We start from the raw sequence: 12500 nt of genomic DNA, 5'->3' as shown, positions 1-12500 counted from the left end.
TGGGCACATACTGTGGCGTTATGGGATTACTTTTCATTGCTACGCTGATGACACTTGTCCTTCGGACTCGGGCTGACACACACACACACACACAAAACCAGTTTTTCATCATATTTCAACATCGTAGGCACAGGAAATACGTATTTCAATTTCCAATTTATTTTCATTTATATAGGGCCAACAGAGTTGCCTCAAGGCGCTTCACACAAGTAAGGTCTGCCTATGCCTAAAGCCTTTGCATACTACTGTATTTTTTAACATAATATGCACTTCATACTACTGCACAAGACTCTTGCACTGAAGTACACTTTTGTAACTATCAAAGCTTCTGCTTTACTGAGTAGCAGAGATCTGCCTTTACATCACTAGCTCACCATCAAATGAAATAAAACAGCACCTTAACTTGAACTTAGGGATATGAGGGTTTTCCACATTAAAATTTTGATGAATAATTCAACAGTGTTGTTTTTTTTCCCAAGGTTAAACCTGATTACTTCTAATATTTTAAAGTTGTCATAACTGTCTGTGTTTGTGGTGCTTACAGTTTTCTGTTGTTTCTCTGGTTGCATGTCTGACTCAAATATCTGTTTCTGAAGGAGATTGGCAAGACCAGCTCGATGTGAATATGCACTCCAGCCATCCCCTTGGCATCTGCTCACAAACAGACACAGAGTGAGAGAGAGAGAGACAGAGGAAAAATTACAAAACTTTTGTCACTGTGTTAAACATATGGACCTGACTAAGTCCTGAAAATATGGACACTGTACTCCAGGGGAAGAGCACTAACCTTCTTGACACAACAAGCCAGGGCTGGGTGTAACTGTTAACACAGTCTCTCACATGCGGATCCAAATCTTCTCTACAAAGACACAAGAGGATAATAAAAGTATGTGTGCACTCATTCTTTAACAAGCATGCATGCAAACATTTGGTGATAACCTCAACAGTTACATTCTTCTTCTATCTTCAGCTCTACTTCATGCTCAAGGTGTGAGGCAAGTGAATGATGTGATTAAACAAAGATAGCACACATTGAAAGAATAGTTCTGCAGTGACCGAAGACATTCAAACATATTGTGAGAATTCCATTGGTCTCCCCATGACAGGGGTGGGACATTTTAACGGCATCTTGGTTAAAACCTCACAAAAACTGCCTGGTGAAACCAAGTTCTGCTGAACAGTTTTTGCCAGCAAAAACACATCTGTCTAAAATAGGAAAAATATATATATATAAAAAATCTAAAATAATCGCAAATGAATCACTGTGGCAGTCCCTTGGTGGCGAGGAAGATGGCTTCTTAGTCAATTCTCAGATGGGATGGTGGACATCCAGGGCCAATCTAGAGACGCCTGTGCGTGGGTTTGTTTAACATGGGAATGTCATTGCATGCCAAGAAATACACTGTTCTTGACAGATCCTTAGCCTTGTCCAATCGCTGGGAAATCCCAGACGATCAGGGTCTGAAGACCTGTTGAAGCCTTCATTCATTCATTCACCATCACAGCTGTTGGGTTATAAGCCATCCCTCCATCACCCCCTCCACCTGATCCTTCATTGAGGACTAAAGCCCCGGTCACAACGCACCGTGTGTTTTTTTTCGCCGTACGTTTTCTGTGGATGCCACAGCCAGTACGTTTTTGTGAAAACGTACTGAGGCAGTAGCAAGAGGAGGGAGGGTATACGTTCAACGCACGTCTCTAGGAGTGTAACGATAAAGAGAGTTGACAGTAATGCAGTGTGCATGTGTTGGGGGGGGTGGGGGGTGTCGCTTTTCTTTTTTTATGAGCGGGACCGGAGCAGCAGGTGTTTTTCGGCGTCGGCGATGCATGAGCATGTCCAGCCTGCAGCGGTCAGTTGTACGAGTGCTTACTTGCCTCGAAAAGTTACAGCTAGTTATCAGACTGAAGCTGTGGAGTGTGTGTTGCTGATGTTTGGAAATAAAGTCCAAGTTCAAGTGAGAAGCTGCGTTGTGCATGCAAGTCTGTCGGCCTCCAAATCCGTACTGCCTACGTACGGATTTGGTTAATTTAATAGTAATTGAATGAAAATGTGCTGCTTTGAATCCGTACTGAGGCAGTACTCACAATGTGCGTCATCTGCACTGCTGGTGAATCCGCAGCCTGACCGCAGCGAAAGTTCTGCATGCACTAAAACCTCTACGGCGTGTCTGCGTGTGTCTGTGTGCTCCTAAATTCGTACTGAGGCAGTACTTACGAAGTACGGATCTCCAAATTTAGCCCACGTTTTTGCAAGTAGACTGCACGCACGTGCAAGTATGGCGGGTTGTGACCACGGCTTTACTGTTTTTAAGACGAGGTCTCAAAAACTCATCTCTTTCACTGTGTCCAGGGAGGCTACTTCAAGAGGCGCAAAAACAAAATTCGTCTTTAAGTTTGACATCAACTTCAAAAGAGGGATGATCCTTTGATCTTGATATAAAGTAAAAGTAAGTCCCTTCGGCTGCTCCCTTGTTTGCACTCGGGGTCGCCACAGCAAATCCAAGGTGGATCTACATGTTGATTTGGCACAGGTTTTACGCCGGATGCCCTTCCTGACGCAACTCCACATTACATGGAGAAATGTGGCAGGGGTGGGATTTGAACCCAGAACCTTCCGAACTGAAACCAAGCGCATTAACCACTTGGCCACCACCCCTGCTTTGATCTTGATATAAACATGGGCTAATTTGATAACAAAAATCAGTTTTGCTTGGTTATGCAGAGCAGACACATCTGCTGTCATACACCTTCAGAATATACTACTGTTATCATTTAAGATTGCAATTTTCAGTTGCTGATTTCTCAGATGTCATGCTGCTAGTAAATCAGATTGGAATGAGCAATTATGATATGATTGTATTACTTATACAAAAATTAGGTTTAAGAAAACATTTACAAATTTATAAACACTTTAACAATTTATAAACATATTTATAAACACTTGTTATCAATTTGCATGTTGGTAATATTGTGCCAATTTCAGTTTTGCCACATTATAAATAGCCTGTAAACCACTTTACAATGATCAAACAATAGGTATAAATTGTACATTCGTATGGATAATACATCAACTAAGGGGTGCACAGTGTGTACAAGACATTTAACCCCCTACCACCCACCTCATTTTGGCTTGTCAGTATCTCACAAATAAAAAGTGCAATTTCCCATCGAGGGAATATACAGGCTTAGAAGGGGTTAAATGTAAGTTTATACCAGGACCTCATAAGTTTTCACCAAGGGTTTTAGAGGTTTTTGCCAGTTTTAGACATGCTAAACTGGCTAAAACTGGTTTTAGACAGGTTTCTGCCCACATCATGATGAAAACAGGTTTTATATAACGGCTAAGTGGATCCGTGTCATTTGATTGGTGCTTTGCATGTCACATGACATGGATTATTCGTCCCATTTGTGTTGCACTGCATTTAAGCCCCGTTTACACAGACGGTAAGAGCTCCCGGAAGCGTCCTGGAAGAGTTTTTGGCCGTCTTAAGGATCAAACGCCGTTGTCAACGCCGGCACTAGGGGGTGTGGCTTAGTTCCGGCTTTACCGGGAATTGTCGAAAAAATTATTCAACATGTCGAATAATTCCGGGAGCACTCCCGGAGAATTCGCGTGACGACGGAGTCAATGCGAACAACGGCATTTGATACTTTTTAATCACCGTTTCATCCTGCCCCTTCCTGTAGTGATGCAGTTTACACCGCCGTAATTGGCGGCCGGCGTTGTATCCCTAACCAACGGCGTGTAAAACGGCGATAGAGCCCACATCGGCGTCCTCAAAGGCGTTTTAACCGGCGACAGAGGCAAACAAAACGGCGGCGCTAGCGGACAGTACGTCGTTCTAAACGCCACCTCCCGGTTAACGGCGTTCCAAACCGCCGATAGGCGGTGGTCAGCAGCAAGGACTTACCAAGAGGTCTGGTTCAGAAGCAGAGGAGAGGCCTGTGGTGGAGACGAGCAACACGCTGAGGAGAGGAAAAAGGAAAGAAGAAGAAAAGGCTGAGAGATGATCTCCCTCCCCCTGCAGTGACAGCTGCATTAGCCTATTATACTCTGGGGGTGGTGCCTATATGCAAAAGTTCCTGGAGTAATGCAGGATTTGCCTGGATAAATCCAGCGGTACACAGGGCATTATGGGCGGCAGGAGAACACCGTTCTCATGCGCGTCTTAACCTGCGATTGTAAAGGATAGAACTGGGTATTAACCCCCGTTGCCTGATGTGTGCCGGATGCTACGGCGTCAAAATGCCGCTTTATTCGGCGGATTTAGCAGCGTTTTATCCGCGTATTTGCGGCTAGTACAGCGCTCAAAACACCGGCAAAATACTCCACCCCTTTCCACCGCGAAAACAGCTGGAACTACCGCAAACTTCGGTCTACGTACTACCTGCCGACAAAACCGTCTATGTGTAACCTGGGCTTTAGAGTGCAAATTTGGTTCCATATGTTTGGTACCATTGCACTCTGCGCGTGCGCGCACGCACACACACACACACACACACACACACACACACACACACACACAGCTGGACTAATTTCTGACGTGATTTTTTTTTTTCCACTGCACTGAGGATGTACACAATTTTTTTTTTTGTAGTACACATGCGCCGACCTGGTTGTGTGAGTGCGCACGCACACACACAACCGGGACAACGACAAGCGAGACTACGATTTGACTGAGCTAAAAGACGGCGCCGATTCTTGTAACACACACACACACAGCTGTATTAAGAGCTGTTCACATGAAAAGCTGACATGATTTTTGGCTGAACTGTGGAACTACACAAAGTCTTTTTTGTTTGTTTGTTTTTTTGTTGTTGTTGTTATGAAGTCCGAAGTCAGTGCACTGCATCACTGGACTACATGTCACAATTTGGACTTTAGCAGCAGCGGAACACCAAACTCTAGTCCCTTTTCTCTTGTTTATAAATTAATAAAATATCAAATGAGAAGGATCTATTTTAGCCGTTATATAAAACACATAATTAATGTTTTTACATTCTTTCAATGGAACGAATATTTAATTCGGTGAAAGCTGGAACATACCATTCAACAAGGCGAAGCCAAATATTTCACATCATGAAATATTTGTACCATCGAACACAAAGATTCATTATTTGTATATTAGAGCATCTAAATGTATCCCTGCCTCATGCAACTGCATCAATTCACTTAAAGTTTATAAATCACCATATAGGTTTAAATATACATGACTGACACATTAACATACACAATTTAGCACTTAATTCAGCTTTGATGTTCAGTTCTTGTCAGACTGTAAACAAACACAATGGATGTACAGTATGTACACTGGAAACCAGTTTCCAGCATGGCGCGCAATCAAAAGTAGTCTTGCTCAACAGAGTCCCTTGGGAACTCAGAGCTACATATTTTCAAACATTCCTTCTCCCCTTCAACTTGCCTTTTTTTTTTTTTTTTAAAAGGATTTTGTGTTGTCCTGTGTGACTACACATGGAATTCTTTGGTGTTCAATGCCAATGTTAGACCTACTTCTTATCTTCAGGTGCAGAGTGTCGAATGGTGCGACATTCTTTCTCCACCTGCTGAACCGTCAGGTCATCGTTGGGAAAGTCTCCAATTTCCTGCATGAGGGCTGTGTCTCCACTTCGCAGTTGCGATGTCAGGAACTCCTCCAAGTCCAATGGCTCCACTGCTTCGTACGACAGAGGCTGAACAATAGAAAAGTGGTGGAGAAAGAGAAATGGAATTGGAAGAGATCAAAAAGATGATGTTGATGGACAATTTATGACACATGCCAGCAACCATGATGAGCAAGTGGGGAGGAGCACTTGCTGAAATGCAGTTTAAATTTTATTTTTTAAAAATATGAAAATTAAGTAGTAGAGCTATGTGATAGCAAAGGTAGCAAACTTGAGCCATTATTACAAGAAAAAAATATTAGAACTTTTGACACCACGAGCATAGCGAGTTTAAAGTCTTCCTTCCTTGTTCTGACCATCCACCAGACTAAGAACCACCCTGAGTCCTGAGCAGCATGCACCCAGACAGACCATTATTACACCCCTACTTTTCAGACACAGCATCTATCTGGTACAGCTCGTGATAGCAGGTTTGTGGGTGTTCTCAACACAGAATGCAAATATTACAGCCTATCTGACTCCTCCTAAGAAACCATTAATTTCAAACAAAGCCCTCTGTGGTATCCAAGGATGCTTCACAGAGACCTAACACCAAAGATGTCCCATTGTTATCTTAGGTCATGAGTTAGAGACCAATTCTGACAATACAGTAAAGCCCAATTATCACTTTTATGAATACGCATTACCAGAAGGTCACAGTCTATAACCACTATAACCGACGTGTGAAGACAACAGCTGTCCACTAAAGCCCCTTTCACACCGGGGCTGCTTCGAGTTGCGTCGGGCGTAGTCATGACACATGGAAGCAATCCAGTGCCGAGACGATGCAGCTCGACGCCACAACAGCGTGAGGGATGCAAAGGACGACCAAATCGGACACCAAAAATTAAGCATGTTTAATTTTTTTTGCGTCCTGTGCTCGACACAGAAAGGAAGTGGTTTCAGTGCAAGTCAGGGCAAAGCGACGTTACTCGACATGACTGGAAGCCACGCCCTCACAATACAACGTTACCTGACGCCAATTTATGATTCAAATCAAATCAATTTTATTTATATAGCGCCAAATCACAACAAACAGTTGCCCCAAGGCGCTTTATATTGTAAGGCAAAGCCATACAATAATTACGGAAAAACCCCAACGGTCAAAACGACCCCCTGTGAGCAAGCACTTGGCAACAGTGGGAAGGAAAAACTCCCTTTTAACAGGAAGAAACCTCCAGCAGAACCAGGCTCAGAGAGGGGCAGTCTTCTGCTGGGACTGGTTGGGGCTGAGGGAGAGAACCAGGGAAAAGGACATGCTGTGGAGGGGAGCAGAGATCAATCACTAATGATTAAATGCAGAGTGGTGCATACAGAGCAAAAAGAGAAAGAAACACTCAATGCATTATGGGAACCCCCCAACAGTCTAAGTCTATAGCAGCATAACTAAGGGATGGTTCAGGGTCACCCGATCCAGCCTTAACTATAAGCTTTAGCAAAAAGGAAAGTTTTAAGCCTAATCTTAAAAGTAGAGAGGGTGTCTGTCTCCCTGATCTGAATTGGGAGCTGGTTCCACAGGAGAGGAGCCTGAAAGCTGAAGGCTCTGCCTCCCATTCTACTCTTACAAACCCTAGGAACTACAAGTAAGCCTGCAGTCTGAGAGCGAAGCGCTCTATTGGGGTGATATGGTACTATGAGGTCCCTAAGATAAGAAGGGACCTGACTATTCAAAACCTTATAAGTAAGAAGAAGAATTTTAAATTCTATTCTAGAATTAACAGGAAGCCAATGAAGAGAGGCCAATATGGGTGAGATATGCTCTCTCCTTCTAGTCCCCGTCAGTACTTAGCTGCAGCATTTTGAATTAACTGAAGGCTTTTTAGGGAACTTTTAGGACAACCTGATAATAATGAATTACAATAGTCCAGCCTAGAGGAAATAAATGCATGAATTAGTTTTTCAGCATCACTCTGAGACAAGACCTTTCTAATTTTAGAGATATTGCATAAATGCTAAAAAGCAGTCTTACATATTTGTTTAATATGCGCTTTGAATGACATATCCTGATCAAAAATGACTCCAAGATTTCTCACAGTATTACTAGAGGTCAGGGTAATGCCATCCAGAGTAAGGATCTGGTTAGACACCATGTTTCTAAGATTTGTGGGGCCAAGTACAATAACTTCAGTTTTATCTGAGTTTAAAAGCAGGAAATTAGAGGTCATCCATGTCCTTATGTCTGTAAGACAATCCTGCAGTTTAGCTAATTGGTGTGTGTCCTCTGGCTTCATGGATAGATAAAGCTGGGTATCATCTGCGTAACAATGAAAATTTAAGCAATGCCGTTTCCTGCCATGTTCCATTGTTCCCACAATATAAATCAGGCAGGATTGTTTTTATACCATGTACACAATGCAGTGAAACTACACGCTCAAAAAGAGCCCAGAAAAAAAATGCTGCTGACTGCAGTTGCTGCTGCAGAAGCTCCTCGCTCTTCTTTCACAAATGTGTTTAAATGAAGTCCATAAAATTGGGTCACAGATCTGGCAACTTGCTTCCGATGGATTGTTTGCTGTTGCGACGCTCTTCTGAACTTTACATGGTTGTATACGTTTCTTTTATTTCTGTTTAGCACTCTTGTGGTTGTCACACCGGGCTCGACCAGACGACACCCGGTGTGTCGCTCTGCTTTCGCAGCAAAAATTCGCCCCTGTGCGTCATCAAATAAGAGGACCTTCCATTCCGCTCGCCGGCTCCGGTTGTCAGTCAAGTTAACATGACGGACCTTGATCACACGTAGCGAGTTGCTGTGCTCTTAATTGTTGTGGAAAGCTGACAAACATCACCAACAGCGCCGTCCCTGGGTTCACAACATCCTCACGGGGAGTTTCATTATTTGCTGCAGGAGCTGCGTCTGGATGACTGCCGCTTTCAGAGGTCCTTCCGCCTCTGCAGGACCCCGTTTGAGGACCTTCTATCCCGTTCACGCACGCACATGTAAACAATTAAAAAAGAAAAAACTCCGCTGCCCCTGCTGTGGGGCTGCAGCTCGCTCTTCCCCCAAACTCTGTCATAATTGTGTTATAAACCAGTCACTATTTGTTTTATTATACATCTGTGTAGTTAATAAATAAAATAATCTTCACGGATGATTCGCTCGCGCACGTGAAAGGAAAAAAAAAAACTCTCCGTTGCCCCTTCTGCGGGGTTGCTGCTCGCTCTTCCCCCAAAAACTCTGTCATAATTGTGAAATAAAGGACAAAAGGGACACAAGTCCTGCTCACAGGCTGCTACCAGAGACAGGACATGTTCACATCCAACTCAGTCAAACTCCAGACATCTCCACGTCACTACCTATTCAGTCCAATTGGTCATCGCGGTGCGACAAGATGAAAAAGTTCAGATTTTTCAACTTGGGGAGGAGGGCAACGTGACGTGATGCAATATCGCGCCACAAAAGCGCCAATCGCTCAAAATCGCTTCACTCGCGTCCATCGCGTCACGTGGCTTGGCGCCACAACGCCTCCTTCCATAGGGATTACATGGCAACCTGTCGCTGCTGTCGCTCGTGTCGCACCCAGTGTGAACGCAGCATTAAGTGTATCTACTCTGAACCTTATTTAACTACAGTCCTGTTGTGAATTGGTAACAGTTAGCATTTGCTAGCGGTTAGCATTCGCTAGCTAGGTCGACTCCCCCCGCCATTACTTTTATAGCTGTTTCTTTTTTCTTTTTTTTAAACCTGTTTAATACTTCTGTTACTTTTTCAGTGTAACTTCTGTGAATTTGCAAAGACAACTGCGGCATAGCTGTAAAACACCATAAATTCAGCACAATAATTGCACTTCAAGAAAATCTCCTGGTGGTGATATATCGTGCACAACAATATTGGCACAAGAAAACATAAGGCATTACCAAAGTATATCAAAGTTGCAAAGGAGCAAAAAAAAAAAAAAAAAAAATCAGTTTTTCGTTAACATTTTGAAAACACATCGATAGTTAAAACAAGATGACAGCACAATGGCAAAATAACCCAGTTTACTTCAGACACCTTCTGACATTTTCCAAGGTAAGGATAATATTTCAAACCTTAAGCTGCTGGGATGCATATCCAGTGAAACTGAAAAAGGGGCTCAAGTCTGGATGCACCAGGACCCTGAAGCAGACACGGTGCCAGACACAGATTTGTGGAGGGGCCTTGCATTGCTCTGAGAGGGGTACTTTTTTTTTTTTTAAGGTCAGAACTCAGAAGTGTAAAGCCCTATTTAATCGGAGATTTCTCCCCTGGGTTATTTAAACATTATAACTGTTGAATATGCAGTTATAATGTAGTTTGTGAAGGAAAGCACAATCGTCTCATGTCTGACTCGTGTACAAAGTACAGGGCTTTAGCACAAGTGTGCACAGTTTAAATACACCTCTAATATTGGGCTACTGAATAGGATTTAAAATCATCATACACGTCCTTCATGCATTAAATGCAAGTACAGCATAAACAAATCAAAACAAACAACAGAAAGCACTCAAAGAAACTAAAAAACCTAATGTGACTAGGTTTCTTTTATGATGCCTGACAGGATAAAATTGTGGCATAAAACAGGAACCTGCACAGTGCTGGTGTGTCTGACATGAAGACACAAAGTGGGCAGACACCCAACCAGATAACAGTGTACAAGCTACCACAGCTAAAACCTCTAAAATTAGTTTTCACAAGATCATACTGAAAGACAAATGTAAATAAAACAACACACCCCTCTGCCGAATGTGTCAACATATACAGCTAATATACTTAAGTACATCAAGATATTCAAAAGAGATATTTGAGTTTGCAGTGATGCAAAGTGTGCCAAGTGTTCCAGACAGAAAACATTTGCAAACATATGTGTGTGTGTGTGGGGGGGGGGGGGGGGGGGAGCCGATGGACCTGCAGCAACAGGACCAGTCACTGCTGAACTGAACTCTCAAACAGAATGAAATTCCATGTGCCTTCAGACATGTTTTTGCACATCAGTGTACCCTGAGGGATATTTTTGAGGGATATTGCAACACAAGAAGAAAAGAACAGACAACAAAACCAAACTGTATTATTACTATTTTAAAAGAACAGATCAAAAATCAAACACTTCAGAAGAGCATTTGTGCATCTCAACAAGCTTCTACAGCAGAGAACCTCTTCTTCTGCTTTAGCCACTCTCCACCCATAAAAAAAGCCCAACAGATACAAATGAATGCAATCTATGCATGCCTCTGAACACCACATGCTGCTTTGAGGAGTTGTTAATGAAGCCGGAGACAAACCCACTTCCTCACAAATGACCCCCACACAGACTGCCCCTCTTGTTCATTTTATGGGTAACTGCTAAACGACAGATTCGGACAATGAAATCAGGTTTGCCCTTAGTCGACAGAGAAATGTACATGTTGTGAAAACTCAGTTCAGACATATGCATCAATAAGGTAATAAAATAAGTATCACAAACAGGAACACATATCACTCTTGCAAAAAACTACATCTACTTTACATCAGGATGCATTGACCAGAATAAGTAGGAGATGAAACAAACATACATATAATTCACATTTACCAATTCTAGTATCCTGTCAATAAATACAGAACTTGCAGACTTACCCGGCTCAACACTGATAACTGCACTATAAAAAGGAAGTGGACAAAATGGCGCACTCCGGATATAGGAACTTACATTATGTACCTTGTTGCGTAGAGTTCTTTTGCTAAAGTCATCCACAACATCAGACGTGGGTTGTCTTTAAATTGCTCATCATATTCAAAGAAGATTAGTCGATCTAGAAAACTAAGCTGTAGTACAGTATAGCAATAAACTGTAAGAGGTTACGACACCCTATCAACATGAACACTCACTCTGACTGTTTGAGCTTTTAGAAAATAGTGAGAGCAGCTATGAATTTTCAGGCAAACTGTGTGGCAGTCTAAATTTGCGCTGGAGAAACCACAAGTCACTGAAGGAAGTGACATCAGGCATCACTCCATCAACTGGTATTTCAACAGACAGGAACAGAAAGCACACACACACTGCAAGAGCAAATGAAGAGTTCAGATGCAAAACCCAGTTTCTCCAAAACCATAAATTTTTAGTTGAGGCCAACATGTACTTGGCTGTCAAGGGGACCATCAGTGTGCAAAAAATGAAAGAATTTGAAGTGTTTTCATTTTATTGATGAAAGTGTGTGCATTTCCGAATATAGTTTCCTTTAAATATCCATTTTCAACTGCATTTTTCTCCATTAAAAAAAATAAATAAATACTTACTGGATTTGCATCTGAGCTCTTCAAATGTAATTGCATGAAAATACACACATGCAGCTTTTATTCTTAATGTTTGAATTTTATACAGATTCTGCAGAAAAAATGACAGATTCATTGTTTTGGTACTTAACATATCCAAAGTCTAAAGTGAAAGAGATGCATGACAGTCAGCAACTGATACAATCCTCTACTGTCATGATGTTAGACAGCTGAATGATGGGGAACTATCATATGTGAGATTATAGAACTAAAGCCCCTCTCCCACATATCAAATCCAGCTATATTAAAGATTTGCCTGTATAAGCTGCAAGGTAAGCAGCACCCATACAGCGGCACTGACCCATTTCTGAAGCTGGTTAGATTAACCCATGGATGAATGATTCAATTCTTGCTTAAGGACCATCACTGATTTGGAGTAAAATTGGAAACAACCAAAATAAATGTGTACATTTGTCAGATCCTCCACCCCTGTAGATCTGGTAGGTTAATTGCCCCCTCAGACCTCTCTTCTGATTTTAAGCTTTGCAAAAACATCAGAAGAGACTCTCTCTATCGCGCTCTCTCTCTCGCTCTCTCTCTCTCGCTCTCTTGCTCTCTCTCTCTCTCTTCGCTC

General features: G+C 42.4%; 1 protein-coding gene across 3 annotated transcripts in view; it reads right to left on the bottom strand.

Moving 5' to 3' along the window:
- dock8 (dedicator of cytokinesis 8) overlaps nucleotides 1–12500 on the bottom strand; it is a 187996-nt gene that overhangs the window by 149214 nt on the left and 26282 nt on the right. For all 3 annotated transcript variants that reach the window (XM_034170521.1, XM_034170523.1, XM_034170524.1), the window contains exons 3-5: nucleotides 5513–5691; nucleotides 788–859; nucleotides 543–651 (exon numbers count right to left, since the gene is read on the bottom strand). In XM_034170521.1, coding sequence (XP_034026412.1) covers nucleotides 543–651; nucleotides 788–859; nucleotides 5513–5691 — 360 coding nt within the window. The remainder of the gene's footprint in view (nucleotides 1–542; nucleotides 652–787; nucleotides 860–5512; nucleotides 5692–12500) is intronic.

Source organism: Thalassophryne amazonica, chromosome 5 (assembly GCF_902500255.1).
Source record: "Thalassophryne amazonica chromosome 5, fThaAma1.1, whole genome shotgun sequence".
NCBI classification, from domain to species: domain Eukaryota; kingdom Metazoa; phylum Chordata; class Actinopteri; order Batrachoidiformes; family Batrachoididae; genus Thalassophryne; species Thalassophryne amazonica.
This window is presented reverse-complemented; position numbering and strand designations above follow the sequence as displayed.